The 19389-nt window shown below is 31.4% G+C and overlaps 1 protein-coding gene across 9 annotated transcripts in view; it reads right to left on the reverse strand.

Moving 5' to 3' along the window:
- Positions 1-4198: 4198 nt before the first annotated feature.
- The window catches only part of LOC127736507 (MAP7 domain-containing protein 2-like), a 56664-nt gene continuing 41473 nt past the window's right edge, over positions 4199-19389 (reverse strand). For all 9 annotated transcript variants that reach the window (XM_052247058.1, XM_052247060.1, XM_052247063.1 and 6 more), the window contains 4 exons: positions 19123-19176; positions 17395-17840; positions 9420-9685; positions 4199-7770 (listed from right to left, as the gene is read on the reverse strand). In XM_052247058.1, coding sequence (XP_052103018.1) covers positions 7760-7770; positions 9420-9685; positions 17395-17840; positions 19123-19176 — 777 coding nt within the window. In that variant the 3' untranslated portion in view covers positions 4199-7759. The remainder of the gene's footprint in view (positions 7771-9419; positions 9686-17394; positions 17841-19122; positions 19177-19389) is intronic.

A 19389-nucleotide genomic window follows, 5' to 3' on the forward strand; every position in this document is an offset into this window, starting at 1 on the left:
AATGTTAATGAAATCAGGGTCAAAACTGTTTTTGGTATATAATTTAAATAGTTCACATCACAATTAAAATCAATGTGCAGTAAGTTTCAAGTTGAAGTAACCACAACTTCATGGTAAACTACTTTACACCAAAAGCTATAACCCGAGAATGTACTGGTATCAAACTATCACATTCTCTGATCAGAAATCGGGGTCAAGCCTTAATTTTGGAAATAATTTTAAAGGTACCCGGTACATATCAGAAAGTACATGCATACTAAGTTTGAAGTTGATATGTTCATACTGTATGTGCCTGTCCAAGTCAGGAGCCTGTAATTCAGTGCTTGTCGTTTGTTTCTGTGTATCATATTTGTTTTTCATTCATTATTTTGTACATAAATTAGGCCGTTAGTTTTCTCGTTTGAATTGTTTTACATTTGTAATTTAGGGGCATTTTATAGCTGACTATGCAGTATGGGTTTTGCTCATTGTTGAAGACCGTACAGTGACCCATAGTTGTTAATATCTGTGTCATTTGGTCTCTTGTGGAGAGTTGTCTTGTTGGCAATTATACCACATCTTCTTATTTTCAGATGACAAACTTCTGAGTCAAATAACTTTACTAAAAATGTTGTCCGATACCGGAGGGAAGAACGGTCTAACGGACAGACAAGACAACATGATGTGCCCTACTATAGTGGGCAGCCCATAGGTCCCATGTTTTGCTTTATTTGATGATGCCAGTATTTTACCTTCTCTACTGTGACCTTTCCTTTCCTTGATGGTGGAGTTTCATTGGCTCATTCGTGTTGAGTTTATTTCTCAGATGGATCATCATGTTCAACAGCTTCTTCTCAGAGTTCATTGAATATAAAATGTTTTCATAACTATTTTTTATAGTTATCATTATCCAGGTCTTCTACCTTCTAAAATATGGAGCTTGATACAAATACTGAATAATACAGATATGAACACATAAACTTAGTCTTGTTCAAGGATTAATGAAATGAGATAGGATCCAACTTACCAAATATAATCATTCTATTACTCATAATGAGTGAAAATTCCCATGACAAAAAAACTCTTAGTTTTTTAAAACAGTCGCTGAACCATGAAAATGAGGTCAGGGACAATGGACATCTGACAGACAGAAACTTTGTAACATTTCACATCTTCATACAAGGTTTGAAGCCTTTAGATTTTCCAACCACTGATGTATGAAGACTTATACAATTAGGTTATATTGCTGCCACTAGATTGTAACCCATATATCTCACATATGAGACAATAAATGGAGAATGTGTCCCCATGGACACAGATGATGCCCCCGCTTGCATACATCATTATAAAGGGACATAACTCAAGAACAATAAAAGTGACGCTACCCAAATTTGTACTTGATCTTAGTTTTGTGGTAATAAATATTGTGTATAGGTTTCATGTTTAGTTGGGGCAAACTTAAGTTACAGAACGGAAACTAAAAATTTTGCAATTTTTCGTTTTATAAAGGGGCATAATTCAATAATGGTTAAAGTGACACTACCCAAATTCAACTTGATCTGTGTTTTATCAGTGGAACGCAAAATTAAACATTGCATTGTATAAAGCATTGATTGTAGTTGATTCAACTATAATCATGGAAAAAGGAAGATAACTCCAATTTTAATAATTTGCTTCGCCAAGCGCAGCTGGATACGACCGCAGAGGTCCAACCCTGAAGATTTGGGACAAAAATGGACACAATATTCACGCTTGATACAGGTCTGAATTTGGATTGTAATTAAATATTTGACACATAATAGGTTTCTGACACAGAATAACTGTTGTCAAAGAAAGTAGAATTGGTTATGATTTGAATTAAAATTCAATTTTTTGCTTTTGTGCAATACACTATGCTGTTGCAAATTGACCCCCCCCCCCAAAAAAAAAAAAAATCCCCCCCCCCCCCCCCCTTTTTTTTGCAAAAAAAAAAATATTTGAAATTTTTTTTTTAATTTCTGAAATCTGAATTGAGAAAAAAATGATCCCCCCCCCTTTTCCCCCAAAAAAATTCTTTCCCTCAAGATACGGTCATAATCTCAATTCAAATTTCCAATGGAGTTTGCAACCATAATTACCCATTTAAATACATCATAAAAGTCTTAAAATAGAAAATGACATACATAATCATGGCTAAAATCAATATTCCTTAATCAGCATTTTTAAATAGTAATTTCTAAAAATAAATTGACAGCTAATCACCTCAAGACAATACAACATCTTCATACATAATTTAAAAGCAGTGTAAGGGAGGTAATCCAAACATAACATTGTACTTTTTTTTAATTGTCCATTAACCAGGAATTCCTTGTTTTTCCCGTAATTCCTAAACAGTTTGAGTCATAACCACCTAAAGCCAATCCTAACCATCCCTTTGTGGTATAATTTCAGAGAGATCCATACACAGTTCCACAAGTTATTGTCTGGAAACTAGAAAAATGCCTATTTGGGCCCCTTTTTGGACCCTAATTCCTAAACTGTTAGGACTATAACCACCAAAATCAATCCCAACTTTCTTTTGTGGTTATAAACCTTGTGTTAAAGTTTCATAGATTTCTATTTACATTTACTAAAGTTATTGTCTGGAGACCAAATGTCTTCAGACAATGCTGACGACGACATGATACCAATAGAGGACCGCAAAATTTTTTGCGTTGTATAAAAATTACTTGAACAATGACATCATTGATATTTTTAGAAAAACAAATTTGAACTTGATCTGAGTTTTGTGGTAAAAAGCATTGTGTGCAAGTCTCATAAAATTTGGTTGAGGCTAACTTTAGAGAACAGAAACTAAAAAATTCAGCAATTTTTCTATTTGTAAACACACATAACTCTAGAACAGTTGTGTATAAATTTTATAACATTTGATTGAGACAAACTAAAGTTAGAGAACGGAAATGAAAAATTCAGCAATTTTTATGTTTATAAAGGGACATAACTCAAGAATGGTTAAAGTGACACTACCCAAATTCAACTTGATCTGTGTTTTATCAGTTAAAGTCAAAATTAAACATTGCATTGTATAAAGCATTGATTGTAGTTGATTCAACTATAATCATGGACAAAGGAAGATAACTCCAATTTTAAAAATTACTTGATATTTAGAAGAAAATAAAAAATTTTCAATTTTTCCACTTATAAAGGGGCATAACTCTAGAACGGCTAAAGTGACGCCACCAAAATTCAATCTTGATCTGTGTTTTGTGGTACTAATCATTGTGTATAAGTTTCATAACATTTGGTTAAGGCATCTAAAGTTAGAGAACGGAAATGAAAAATTTTGCAATTTTTCCATTTATAAAGGAGCACAACTCTAGAACTGTTAAAGTGATGCCGCCAAAATTCAATCTTGATCTGTGTTTTATGGTAATAAGCATTGTGTACAAGTTTGATAACATTCAGTTGAGGCAAACTTAAGTTAGAGAATGGAAACCAATTTTGGGACGTACGTACAGACAGACGGACAAGGGTAAAACTTAATGCCCCCTTCGCTTTGGAGGGGGCATAACAATGACAAAGATATGGTTGGAATCAAAACACAAATAAATTATTATTTGATTTCCAGTGTTTAAATTCTGTATGTATTTACTCTTGGCATAGTTGTAGATGGGTGTTTTCTTCATAGTGATGCAGTGGTGTATGAAATTCAGTTGGTGGTGTAGTGATTGCAAATTGAGTAAATTATGTACTTTCTGATTAGCAACTTTGAAGAAAATGTAAATATATTTTCATATGGTATTATTCAGTGATGTTTTAATAATAACTACGGCTGCAATTTTATTGTCTGTATTGCAACATTATTGAGTGTTTTATTCTGAGTTTTTTTTCATTTCACTGATGAAGGTAAAATAGGGAGATACTCAAAAGATTAATTTAACCCTGCCACATATCACTGCAATTTTTTCTCGAAGTTAGGAACCTTGTCACCTATAATTTAATAGTTCTTTTGTGTGTCAATTATGGAATATGGTGTTGATGGTAGATTGATGGCAGTTTCTATCAAATTCTTTAACAACTCTGTGGAATTCAAAGCTGGGCATATATCAGATGTGAATTGCATATTTTGAGTAATACCTTTGAAACTCTCAGGAATTAGTGTTGTGTATGGTGAAGTTTTGAATGTGTTTGATTAATGGCAAAATGGAGTGGCTATAAAGTGATAAAAGATCTGACAATCTGAGCTTTTCATCTTTTATTGAGTCTGAAGACATATTGTGGACAAGCAAACAAACGGAACTGCCCACCAGACAGAAACATACAGAAAACTGTATTGTCTTTAGTATTCCTTGTACATACACAGATATAAATAGCGTACAAAATCAGTATAAAACATGTAAATGAAATATGAATGAATATTGGTTAGATTTTATATACCATTAAACAGGTTAAGTTGAGTATATCATATTTGAATTAAATCTTCCTGTTGACACTTAAACTGTAGAATACAATGTAAGTGAAAAAAAGAAAAGTAACACAACAAAACTTAGACTAACACTAAAGAAATTTTAGATTTTTTTTAAATATGATAAAAGTTGAAGTTGTTAAGCACCTTTGGTGAGCTTGTCCACTATTTATGCCATTTTTAAGTGGCAAAGTTAGAAACTAACTTATTCATAATGCAATCTTCTTCTTAATGCATTATGCAATACTTTCATAATTTTGCATTTATAACTGATTTATTTTTTTTAATGTTTCATTTGCTTTTTATATTGATTACTTTTTTCATAAGTTTTTAATTCTTTGAAATTTTTATCATTTATTAAATTTTTTATATTTTTTTAATGATTTTTCATATTCTTTTTTCTCTTAAAGCTTTTTACTTTAAATAAAGAATACGCAAACACAATAATTAATGTTTTCTTTCTTAATGGACATTCTCATTACTGCTAAATGTCATATTATTCACAGTGAATGTATGCACAAAAGTTGATTTATACTAGCCTCAGTCAGTGATTTTACAATGCACAACCAAATAGCACAATTCAGTTAAAATTTCATGCATAAATGCCAAAATTGCTTCTACTAAGAGGCTTAAAAATGGCACTTAATACATATGTAAAACAAACATGTAAATTAACATGAACAAATGATGGGACACACACATTTGCATAAACATTTACATATGTATCACACAAATACAGATATACCGGTAACAAAGTATTTGAGCACATGAGAAAACAAAATATCACCCCTAACTTTTGTAGAATATAACTCAACCATGTTCTTGAAAAATGTGAATGCTTTCTGAAATCATGACATCTTATAAAACAAGACTTCAGGAACTACAAAATTTTATAAAAAAAAATTTTGATTTCATTTTAGAATTTCAACTTGTATAAATACTGTAAATCTTTGTACCACTGCTTCTTTAAATGGTTATATACTCTGTGTGCTTATTTTCTCATTTTTCTACCACTATTGATCAAGTACAAATAATGGATTCTCAAAAAATTAGACATATGGAAGTATGTATTGTGGGAATTTCCTACATAGAAACCACACACATTTTGTAAAACTGTATGGTCAAAATGATGGATTTGCATTACTGAACATTTTGAAGGACACCAATAATTGTCAGTCTTTGTAATTTTTGTTATTGAATTCACTTGTACATTCATAAAATTATTTTCATATCAGCAAAATTTATTATTTAAAGTAGTGCCAGTACAAAGTTTTACAGTATAGACACACATTTCTGTTTTCAATTGAAAAATCAGTTAAAAATCTACATGCTTTACTGTGATTATCATTCAAGTCAATATTATCTGAATTTCCTCAGTTGTATTGAAACAAATACCATTTTGACCTTTTCTATGAACTCTTTTCAATATTCCTGAGAAGTAAGGGACTAGAATACATGTGTCCATTTAAGAAAGAATACTGCAGAACTTAAACAGGGATACAAAAAGCTATGGAAAAAACGGTACAAATTAAAATAATACCTAACTATATATATACATTATAAGCACTCATCAACTCTTTTATCATAAATACAATCACATTGCTTTGTTTGTAAAAAATGTAATAATGTAATAATGGCAAACTGTCATAATTTCATAAAAATACAATATTCGTATAATACGTGGCAGCAAAATTATATCACATAATCTCGAGGTTCGCAATAACAAACCATTTATGTTTTCAAACAAAAAAGTTGATAACCATTATAATCAATCAGTCTTTCTATTTATCAAGCACTTCTTTCATTAAACTAACAAAACACACATGTAGATACAGCATATAAATAACCTATCAACACTTATCAAATTCTGGAAATTGTGAGGACATGTAGTTCAAATTAAACTGGAATCTTAATAGTACTCCTTCTGTTTCACAACTGAATATTATTTATTATTTTACTATAATTTAAAACCTTTTTAAATGAAATTTCTATCTCATTTATAATACCATAAAAAAATTCCTTAGTTCCCTTTTTTTAAAATAGATGTATAGGCATCCAGTAGAAAATGTATACATTTGTAATAGGTTATTATTTCCAGAACAGAATCTAAGTGCTGATCGGTGTGACTTTGGTTAACAAGGGACATAATTCATTTAGCTGTTAAGGGAGATAATTATACCTTTTTTTGAAAGAAGAATATTACACTTTAAATTTCAAGTTTGCACTTTTTGTGAATTACTTATTTTTATGAATTTGCTTAGAATATCAAAACACAAACAAAGTTCTTTGTTAAGCTTATAAATCATATAGATAATATCTATTCTTGTTTCAATGTTAGAAAAAAAGTCATTATCTAAATATACTAATTTCTAGCTGCAAAGTCAACTGAATTTTGATGTAAGTTAAAAGTAGAATATTTTCTTTGGAAAAAGTTCTTTTTAGATTTCACTGGTGATATTGCACATGGAACTGTGGAATGTAAGCTTGGAAATTTTCGCATGGGGTTAATTTTTCGCTTTTGTAGCATACAACTATAATAGAGAAGTATAAAATACTTCCTCCACGCATTTTCTTTAATCAAGAAAGGAAAAGAAAAATAAACTGCGTGAAATTAACCCCCATGCGAAATGTCGAAAATTACAAAACGAAAATCAACCTCTCGAAAATTTCCAAATTTACAGGCATAGATAAAAAGAGTCAGTGATTAAATACTTTAAACAATATACCGAGAATTGTTGTTTTTATCTAAGTACAAGTTAACAATGTAAATATGCTTTTATTGAGCTAGGGTTATCTCAAATTATCTATCTGACTTTATTCCATGTGTTAATTAATAGAGCTTATTTTTCATATAACTATATTTCATTTTTTTTAGTAAAGTTCATAATAAGTTGAACAGAATAACTATTTTCCTACAAATTACATAAAACCTACATGACTATACAAGTTTTTTCTCATGTAAGTTCAAGCATATAAGGGGAATCTCCCTGAACCATTCTCCATATCTGCCCCTCCTCTGATTCACTGTCTTCATCCCCATCTCCCACCCCATATTCCACTAATTTCTCCCGTATTTCATCATGGCTTTGAATCATAGCTCCCTCTAACTGCTGCCACATATTATCTAGTTCCACCTGCTTAGGGTCTTTCTCATAATGGTCAACATTATGAGATGCAGGATCCGTCTCAAAGTTTTCACTGTAGACATTTTCGGTGAATGACTCATTAGATGTGTCAGTAGATGATGAACTATGGTCTTTAACTTCAGAAGCAGACATGTCCTCACTAAATGAATTGTCTGAGTGAATACCGTTAGTCACTAAACTATTAGCACTTTCATAAGAAATCTGAAACGAAATGACACAATATTAATATGATTAGGTACATGAAAGTCAATTGAAATACACAGAATAATATATATTTATGATTTAAATGCTCCGCTGGGGCGCAGCTTGATACGACCGCAGAGGTCAAACCCTGAACAGTTGGGGCAAGTATGGACACAACATTCAAGCTTGATACAGCACTGAATTTGGATTGTAATTAAATTTTTGACACAGCATAGGTTTCTGACACAGAATGAAAGTGGTCTAACAACTTAAAAAATTTTAATTTACCTGATCAGAAATAACCAATTTAAAATGGAAAATTTTAAAGAAAAAAAAGGAAAAAGAAATCCCCCCCCCCAAATTTTTTGAACCCCCTTATGATTCATCACCCCCAAACTCAATCCCAGCCTTCCCTTTGTGGTATGGTACCTTGCAGTACAATTTCAGAGAGATCCATACACTTGAACACAAGTTATTGTCTGGAAACTAGAAAAATGCTTATTTTTGGCCCCTTGTTGGCCCCTTATTCCTAAACTTTTTGGGCAATTACCCCAAAACTCAATTCCAGCTTTCCCTTTGTGATATGGAACCTTGTAGTACAATTTCATAAAGATCCATACACTTACACACAAGTTATTGTCATGAAACTAGAAAAATGCTTGTTTTTTGCCCCTTTTTGGCCCCTAATTCCTAAAATTTGGAGGCAATTACCCCCAAAATCAATCCCAGCATTCCCTTTGTGATATGGAACCTTGTGATACAATGTCAGAGAGATCCATAGACTTACACACAAGTTATTGTCATGAAATTAGAAAAATGCTTGTTTTTTGCCCCCTTTTGGCCCCTAATTCCTAAAATTTGGAGGCAATTACCCCCAAAATCAATCCCAGCATTCCCTTTGTGATATGGAACCTTGTGGTACAATGTCAGAGAGATCCAATCACTTACACACAAGTTATGTCTGGAAGTTACAAAAATGCTTATTTTGGGCCCCTTTTTGGCCCCTTATTCCTTAAGTGTTGGTACCATAACCCCCAAAATCAATCCCCACCTTCCTTTTGTGGTATTGAACCTTATGGTAAAATTTCATTGAGATCCATTCACTTAAACTAAAGTTAGAGTGCGAAAACTAATGTGTCTTCGGACAACGACATCGACGACGACACCAACGTCATACCAATATACCACCACAAAATTTTTTTTGCGGTCGTATAAAAAAAAAAACAGTATATAGATGGAGTTTTATAATTCTAGCCCTACAAGCATAGAACTCCTGAAATAGATTAAAATAAAATTGTTTTTAAGTATCAATAAGAAGTCAATACTGAAATATTCACAATTCAACAATTTACACAAAAAAAAAATAATATGTGTGTTTACAGCAACCCAACCGACCCTCGTTCCATTGCTGCGACCCTTACTTTTTTTTTTAATGGCGGCCTCCAGTGCCAGCACTGTACAGTGTCTTCTGTTTCACTATATGTAGCTAATTGTGTCAAGAACCTACAATTGAACTCCCCCCCCCCCCCCATTGTACGGCTTCAAAAATGAGCAAAACCCATACTGAATAGTAAGCTATTGATATGAAAATATGTGAATAATTCAATGTGTTCTTCTACAAGTAATTTCTGAATTCAGAAACTGTGATTGATTTGATATAACCATACCTGCGACTTCTTGTCTTCTGGTTGCATTGTCCTCAAAGGCAATAATAGGCTTTGGTAGAGTTTCTTCCTCTTGATTATTGTCAAAAGAGATATTAGTATTACAGTTCAACAAATCGTCACTTGTATTATATTTAGCATTTGTGACTGCAAGATCTATAATTTGTTCAAATTTATGATCAGCTGTTGTCGCTGAATCTGTTAGACTTCCATATAAAGAGCTATCTGTTACTGAAGTTCCCAATGAGTCAACTGTTCTCATACTAATACTGAAATATAAAAGAAAATGTAATAAATAAAAAAACAGCTGTAAACTTCAGTTTATTTATAACTTAACTTTCAAAAAACATAAAATTCTGTACAACCACCATGACCACCAAGGAACTTTAAGTGTGTAACTGTACAACATAGATAAATATAGCTGATTCTTTATTTCAAGTATTTGATATTAAAATATCATTTGGTAAGAGGTTATGAGCATTTATCATGAGTGTTAATGAATGGTTTTCCCCTCGTGAATGAAAATATCAATGAACTTCAACAAAATTTCCTTATTATTTCAAGCAGGAGTGTAACTGTATAAAACGTCAATTTCCTAAAGTTGGAAGATGAAGTTTACTTCAGCTTGTTTTACAATGACTATATGACTTATAAACTGGTACATATTTTTAGTTACAAGTACAAGTAAATGATTTATCTTATGGTATACATATTAAGGTCAAAAGTAAAAAAACATGACAACCCATAGATCATTCATTTTATTAAAAGCAATTAGCGAAAACATTTTTAAGAAAATGCATGAACTTTTTACCTTAAAAAGTTTTACATTTCACAGAAACAAAAAACAAGAACACTTTCAATTAAAATTTTAACAAAACTAGGAGTAACTGTGTCACAGCTTAAAAACAGAGTAAGAAATAGCATTTTAATACAGTTGTCAGAACCATATACGCATTTTACTGATTACAATAGAAATAAGAAGATGTGGTATGAGTACCAATGAAACAACTCTCCATCCAAGTCACAATGTGTAAAAAGTAAACAATTATAGGTCAAAGTATGGCCTTAAACACGGAGCCTTGGTTCACACCGAACAGCAAGCTATAAAGGGCCCCATAATGACTAGTGTAAAACAATTCAAACAGGAAAACCAACGGTCTAATCTATATAAAAAACGAGAAACACTTATGAACCACATTAAAAAAAAACAACCACTGAACAAACATGTATAAGTGATCCAGATTCCTTTCTCTTTCATCAGATAATGTGGTGTGTTGACTTTTCCAACAATACAACCAAAACATCTGGTTCACTTAAACATGTCAAAACTCACATAAATCTTGGTTTAAACATTATAAATTTATCAATGGAATTAATCTTTGCTCAAAATTAATTACCCAGCGCAGAATGTTTGCACTTTTTTAATGGACATTTGCTCTTTATCAACATAACATTTAAGTAACCAAGTTATAAAAAAAAAATCAATATCAAAAACTCAATATATTCAAATAATTATATACATGTATAGCTAAAAGACTTAATTTTTCACTTAGATGAACCATGATGGTACAGTTCCTCAGACTATCCATGCAATAGGACACAAGAGGAATAGAGTTTTGAATTTAAATCCACAAATTGTATTAAGCTGCTTAAAAAAATAAGGGCAAAATTTAAATATTCCTTCCATCATGTCCATAACATAAAAATTTAGTTTTCTCTATCGTTTTCCTGATTCTTTTTATTTCTGATCTTGTTGTTTATTCAGAGGAACTTTCAAAGAATATATGAACCATCTTTCCATGACTTTGGAAAATTTGGTTAAGATTACAGGTAAACTATCACAGGTAAAAAGCACAAATGTCCAGTCAATTTAGTTCAGGTGTAACAAAGTTTATTGTGCAAATGTCCTTTCGTGTTACTGGTAAATAAATGGGGAATGTGTCCATGGGACAAAGATGATGCCCCCCCTTTGCATTTAACATTATAAAGGGACATAACTCAAGAACGATAAAAGTGACGCTACCCAAATTCATACTTGATCTGAGTTTTGTGGTAATAAGCATTGTGTACAATATATAAGTTTCATAACATTTGGTTGAAGCAAACTTAAGTTAGAGAATGGAAAAGAAAAATTGAGCAATTTTTCTTTGTAAAAGGGCATAACTCACGCTACGGCAGGGGCATAAAAAGCAGAAACGTCCTGTGCCCTTATTATCAGAGGTCAAAGTAAGCACTCCCCCGACAGCCTATGGCAGGTAGATTTTAACAAGGGCAAGATAACGAATAGAAACTTGCCCCTAGGAACAATTAGTTTTATTACTTGTAAGATTATTTTGGATAGTAAATTTCATAGATTTAAAGAGAGATTTCTCTGATTTGGTTGACTAGACACAGCACTTAATGCCCATGTATGGTATATTTGAGACAATCTTTCAAGCAAACAGCAGTTTCTTATATATTATTTAATCCATGAGAAACTATCAAATTTATAATTTGATATTATTGGAGTAACTGTTCATGGTCACAAATGTCATCATTCAAACAAACTCATACAACAATACTTTTAAATTTTATTTATTTATCTAAACTAATTTTTTTTATATAGTTCACATTACAAAAGATATTCATCAGAAATGATCTATGTTGCCCTGATAGTTTGAACTGAGAGCTGAATATTGTCATGATTGTGAATAGTAACTATATTAACCAGTGGATAACATTATCAACTGGTTAAATATATTAATCTTTTAGGAGATTCTAGTAAAATTTTCATTTTTGGGTTGTTTTTGCTGTTGTTTTGAAGGAGGGGGTTTGGGATGCAATCCTTTGATTTAAAGTTCAGTTGGTTTTTTTTTTTGTGGCAGTTAATGCTTGAATTAATGCGTTCTAAGCTGTGAAAGTTGTCCTATTTACAGACTTTGAATATTCCTTTAAATTGATGTGACTTAATTACAATGGTGAAATTGTGTTTTCTCCAAATGCATAGATCTGTTATTTATAAATTACTGTAAACTTTATTTAAACAGATTTCCCCTACACAATGGGGTTTCTAAATCCTCAAAATATGCACTACCATTGCACTGACCACATTTACATTCAACTGTTTAATAATAAAATACATATCTCAGATTTTAAGTACATTTAATGCATTCTTTGCACAATTACAGTGTACATCAGTTGTTTCAATAAGCTTGTTATCTTAAAACTTAAAAGCTTAAGTAAGTTTAAAATTCATATGTCATTGAATTAAAAAACCTTTTAAAATGCAAATTTCAATTTACTTAGCTGAATGTAAAGAACATTGTTTTCATTTAAATTAATTTTAAATATCTGTCTGTATCTTAGTCATATGATTATTTGATAGCTGAAATTGACAAAATATGTTCCCTCCAGCTTTTACCAGTCATGAATTAATATGCAAAACTTACATACGGAAGCTGCATACAAAGTATGTCCCTTCATCAGTGACTACTGGTCTTACACAATACACACCTATGTAAACACCCTACCTGGAATGTTTTACCTGTACAATACCAATCACCTGACAGGTAAACCTCACACCTGATATGTCAATAAAACCATTGATCCATAAGCTTTATTTGGCCATGTTTAGCTTTATGATAAATTTGTTATTGATCTTCAATGGAATTTTATCAAAATCTGGTAAAGGTGAAAGGATGATTAAAAAGATAAATTATTACCTAATTGTAACTTGGTTGACCTTTACAAACAGGTTTAAATTCATAAATAGATTGTGAACTATCCTTTACTTTTTTCAACACAAGTTTTAAAATCCATAAACTGTTGACACATAGATATGTCTTGCATATATGTTTTTTGGGTAGTAAAATGAAAAGGTTGAAATTAAAATAGCAACAGTTTCACATGTAACTTATGCAAAATATTCAAAGTCAATGAACCATGACTAAAGGTACAGGGCAAAATAATCTTCGTAAACATTATAAGATATGCCAATGCTGATACAACTGCATACCAAATATCATTGACCTATCAAAAGTGGTTCCAATAAACTGACCTAATCACAAACTTTACCATGTAAACTATGCAAAAGTTTTAAAGCCAATATACCATGACTAAAGGGACAGGGCCAAATAATCTCCATGGGAATGAGATGTGCCAATGCTGATACAACTGCATACCAAATATTATTGACTATCATGAACAACTAGCAAGACTAGTAAAGACCTTAAAGTACATCTTTGTGGTACTGAAAAGCTTTACTTAATAGATTTTTTTTTAATCTCTTGTTTACATTGAACAACTATTTTTTTCACAGCTAACTCATAAGTAAACATGGTAAATGACTATAAAAATAAACACAGTATAAAAATGTTATTACAAATTTCTCATTTCCTTTCAGGAAACATGGAAAAGCACAGCCAACAGATGTATCAATTATTTAAAAATAAATGTGGACAGTGTCCACATGTGGACACAGATGATGCCCCCGCTTGCATATGATATAGTTATAAAGGGACATAACTGAAGAACGGTAAAAGTGACGCTACCCAAATTTGAACTTGATCTGAGTTTAGTGGTAATAAGCATTGTGTGTAAGTCTCATAACATTTGGTTGAGGCTAACTTAAGTAGAGAACAGAAACTTAAAATTCAGCAATTTTTCTATTTGTAAACACACATAACTCTAGAACGGTTGTGTATAAGTTTTATAACATTTGGTTGAGACAAACTAAAGTAAGAGAACAGAAATGAAAAATTCAGCAATTTTTATGTTTATAAAGGAACACAACTCAAGAATGGTAAAAGTGTTGCCACCAAATTTCGTACTTAATCTGTATTATGTAGTAATAAGCATTGTGTATAAGTTTCATATCATTTGGTTGAGGCACTAAAGTTAGAAAACGGAAACAAAAAATTTGTACTTGATCTTAGTTTTGTGGTAATGAATATTGTGTATAGGTTTCATAATGTTTGGTTGGGGCAAACTTAAGTTACATAATGGAAACTCAAAATTTTGCAATCTTTCGAGTTATAAAGGGGCATAACTCAATAATGGTTAAAGTGACACTACCCAAATTCAACTTGATCTGTGATTTATCAGTGGAAGTCAAAATTAAACATTGCATTGTATAAAGCATTGAATGTAGTTGATTCAATAATAATCATGGACAAAGGAAGATAACAGCAATTTTTCCCTTTGTAAAGGGGCATAACTCTAGAACGGTAAAAGTGACGCCACCAAAATTCATACTTGATCTGTGTTTTGTGGTAATAAGCATTGTGTATTAGTTCCATAACATTTGGTTGAGGCAAACTAAAATTAGAGAACAGAAACGAAAAATTCGGCAATTTTTCCATTTGTAAAGGGGCATAACTCTAGAATGGTAAAAGTGATGCCACCAAAATTCAAACTTGATCTGTTTTTTTGTGATAATAAGCATTGTGTATAAGTTTCATAACATTTGGTTGAGGCAAACTAAATTTAAAGAACTTAAACCAATTTTGGGACGTACGTACGTACGTACAGACGGACAAGGGTAAAACTTAATGCCCTCTCCGCTACGGCGGGGGCATAAAAAAGTAAACTTTAACAAAACCCTAGTTTTAGCATTCATTCTGTTTATATCTTTTCTCTCTCAATTTTTCAAGGGTATATATCCTGAATTATAAAGAATGAATGTATGATGCAACTCCCATCTTGACATGTAACCATGGACATTAGTTACTTCCTTAAATATTAAAAATTGTATTCAGATAAACAATAATAAGCTAGTAATGTTTATGTTTCCATTCCTAAGGTGCTTAACTCCTGCCATCTTTTTTTGGTGAAAATGTAACTTTATATGTGTTTAATGTCTATATTGTCAGTCGTACTTATGTTAGAGTAGAAGCATAATGGTTATTTTCAGAGGCAAAACAGACAAGACACAAATGTCACTTGCAGCCAAAGAATAAGATTAATTAATAATTGAAGATGCTATCCATTTTTTCTTTTCTCAAAGAAAAACTATTTTTTAACTATGTTGACAGTCAGAACTATTTATTTTGAGATACCTTTTCTGATCAGATAATCAGAATAAAATTAATTTCAAAAATGTTGAACAGTACATCAAACTAACAAACAGTTTGATCATGGGCGAAATACAAAGACTGTCACGACATGTACCATTATTCTAACTTTTTTTCCCCCGTTTATGCATCATGGCATGAATACCTGTAGAAGTATAAATATTTGTAGTGTATAGAGAGGACGGTGTATGTTATAATAACCATGATAACTTGTGTAAAATGTGAAAATAAAATACCTTGAAAAAATATAATTAATCTGTGTAAAAGCATAATATCTACCAAATTTGAAGCCCCAAAAAATAAGACCTTTGATAATAAATGCAAACATTTTTAAAAAACATTCCCAAATGCCTTAATTCTTTTGAAAACAAGCACAGCAACATATATATGTTCTATATTTTTTTTTCAAAGATGTCATCCCATTCAACAACTTTTTTATCATTTGTTGGTAGCTGTCTCATTGATATTTCCCAAAATCTACTTCATTTCATATTTCACCAAGAATCTAACTTCTCTGCTATATCATCTGTTATGAATGTTTATGTTTACAATAACATTAAATTAATATTGATCGTTGTTTCTTGCAAATATTTTATTCTTAGTCATGACAATAACAGAAATACAGATTGACTTTTCAACACTATTGTGCTATTTGGTGGCGGTCAGTTTTTATTGGAGGAGGAAGCTGGAGTGCCTGGAGGGAACCACGACCTTCGGTAGGAAAACTGACAATCCTAGTCAATTAAGATTGGAGTCGAGTGATCCTGCCCCATGCAGGATTCGAACTCACAACCTCAGTGTTGATTGGCTAATGATACAGTAGTTCAACTACTTAGACCACTTGACCACCAAGGCCCCCAGAAATACAGCCTCGCCTATATCTATTGTCTAATTCAAATACGGTAAAAGCTTAAATATGTGATCTTCATACAGAAACTTGCCTAGATATTACCTCCTATTTAACATTAATGTATCATGACTTAGTATCATCAGTAGTACCAAAAATAATGAACTCATATTGGAAGAGTGGGTTAATCAAAGTGCTTGTGCATACTCATAGGTAAAGATTGCATTCATTTTGCAGTTGGAAATACGTTTAAAAATTGCAGCGTACAAAATGTATTAGTAATGGAAGGCATATCTCTACTTGGGAGATATCTTCATTTGTCCATGAGTGTAGTTTGCTCAACTACAATTATAAACAAAGGAAGATAACTCCAATTTTTAAATTACTTTTAATGGTTATTTTTAATAGAACAGATAGATTCACTTACAATGTGTGTAAATAAAACAGTTTTCTTGACATTGTTTAGTAACTTAATTGAGTGCAAATTTATTGATAAATTGTTTGAAATGTACATGGATAAAGAATGAGGTAGAGAATGTTCACCTCAATACACTGATTTTGTTCTCTTAAAAGTAATAAGGTCTTCAAAATATAGTTATTAAGCCAGTTGAATAAGGGTTTTGATTGCATTAATGCAGTATGGACCCCTGATTGAAAATAAAAGAAGAATGTGCCTTGCGGAAGAGGGGGCATAAAAATTAATGCAACAGGCCATTCCAATTGAATACATGTTAAATTCTTTTTTAACACTCATATAATGAAAATTCTATCAGTCATTGGATTCCTTTAACATTAGACATGTGCTTGTCTTCAAAGTCTGGAATACAGGTCATTGGGGGACATTTCTATTTTTTACTAATTGTGATGAATTATACATTATCTATTGGCAATATTTCCTAAATGAAAATGTCGTAATTTTGAATTTAAGTAGAAAATATTCTTAATCAACATGTATTGAGATAAACAAAATGATTTAACTTCTAAAGTGCTTTCCATGTACCATACATGTTCTGTGGTTATACCCCATAAATTCAATACCATTATTTTTCAGTATGTTAAATAACTTTGCCATTAAACTTACCTAGAATCTACCAATTCTTTTATATGTCCATTATGAATACCATTGTTTAATGTATCAGCGTTTATCACAGAATTATTGTCACTACTATCACTAGCGTCACTATTACAATCAGCACTTATATGACTTATGTCCCTTGTTTCTGTAGAAACTTTTGTGTCTGTATCACTTCTATCAGAGTCCGTTTCTGTTTCTGATTTTTCAGCTTCAAGTTTTTCAGCCAATCGTCCTTTCTTTCCTAATAAACTTTGTAAAAGTGGAGATTTGAATTTTGGAGTTTCACCCCCATTTTGTTTATTTTCAGCCAGTTTTTGTAACAAAGGGGATTTAAATTTTGGAGTAGAATCAGTTGTGACTGTAAGTTCTTCTTTGGGTTGTTCTTCTTCATTTGTAACAAGGTTGGTCAAACTCTGTGACATGGACATTGCAGACAAGTTTGAATCTGACCCCTAGGAAAAATATAAATAAATCATTTACCCATGTAAATTCATACTTCAAATACCTGCAAACAACTTTCTAAAACATAAAGTCCTTTCATGTCCTTCTGCATTTAGCTTTACATATTTTGTAATTTTCCTGTCAGACAAAAAGTACCAACATTAGCAAATGAATTTTGATCTGAATAGCTCATAAAAGACTGAAAAATGAATTATTAAAGTCATTTTCAGTTTTTCATGACCGTTTCAATCAAAATTGGTTTACTAGTGCAATACCTCAGATTTAACAAAGAGTGCACATGCTGAAATGTCTCTCCTGCTTTACTGACCATTGATTTTATGTTGAAAGTCTTAACAATAAAGGTTTTACTACAAGGATGAAGGACACATGACAGACGGAAACTTCGTAACGTACAAGGTATGAAGCATCCAAGTCTTCTACCTTCTGAAATATAAAGCTTTATACAAATAGTTTAAGCATCAGCCGCCGGATAGTAATCCCTGACTCACATACTATGACTTGCGTCACAGGCGAGACAAAAAATCATGTCTGAACACTATCGAACTATAGCTTGATTGATTGAGAAATAATTCCTTCATATCATGCTCTATGCTCATTTTAACATGGGTAGGCATTATATTTGTTGATATTTTACAGTGAGCGGTAGTGAGGTGTTACCTATGGTCAAATATAATGCCTACCCATGTTCAAATGAGCTTAGAGCATGACATGAAGGTATTATATAGATTCTAATAGGACAAATACAGTATTTTTATAGGTCTAGGCATACAAATATACCTTAGCACTGTTTGGCTGTTCCCATTTCCTCCCCATGAATTATGTACATTACATTTTCATATTTGATTGGTTTAAAAACTAATAGAATGGTAAAATATATGATGTTTTGATAGCAATAGATAGTAAAATTTTATGTAAGCAGCTAAAATATATATATTTTATTAGGATGAAAATGAAAATAAGGAGAAGGTATACTGTAACTTTGTGTGCATGTGTCAAAGATATTTTGTTCAAATTAGAACACGGATGTGTTTACAAAGCGAAATAAAGACATCATATTTGAAACAAAAATATTTTTATAATTTAAATTTGTTTGAATCATCTGAAAACTAATATTTAAATGCAATAAACCAATTTTATCTACTTCAGAAATTAAGGATGCAGTTATTCTGTAAAAACAAAATGATAAAGTTTCAAAACGTTAATCTTTATTATAACTCTTTAAGGTGTTAATTGACGTTGTAATCTAATCATAAACATATGCTGATCACTTACATGTGAAGCCAGATTTTTATCTGATTTTACTTTGGACATGATTGCAGCAAGTTTCTGAAAAATAAATAAAAGTATATAATGTTAATTAATTCTTTGATAGATCTAGAGAAAGTGTAATTTCAAAAATAAATTGAAAATCTTTGGACCTTTTTGAAATGCGTCATCTTTTGGTGTGCATTAATGGGACAATTACCGCATATTTTAATATCTTCTTGTCTTTTACATTGCATATCAATACTATTTAATTGCATTTTCTACAAATTTGCA

Source organism: Mytilus californianus, unplaced genomic scaffold (genome assembly GCF_021869535.1).
Source record: "Mytilus californianus isolate M0D057914Y unplaced genomic scaffold, xbMytCali1.0.p SCAF_31, whole genome shotgun sequence".
NCBI lineage: Eukaryota > Metazoa > Mollusca > Bivalvia > Mytilida > Mytilidae > Mytilus > Mytilus californianus.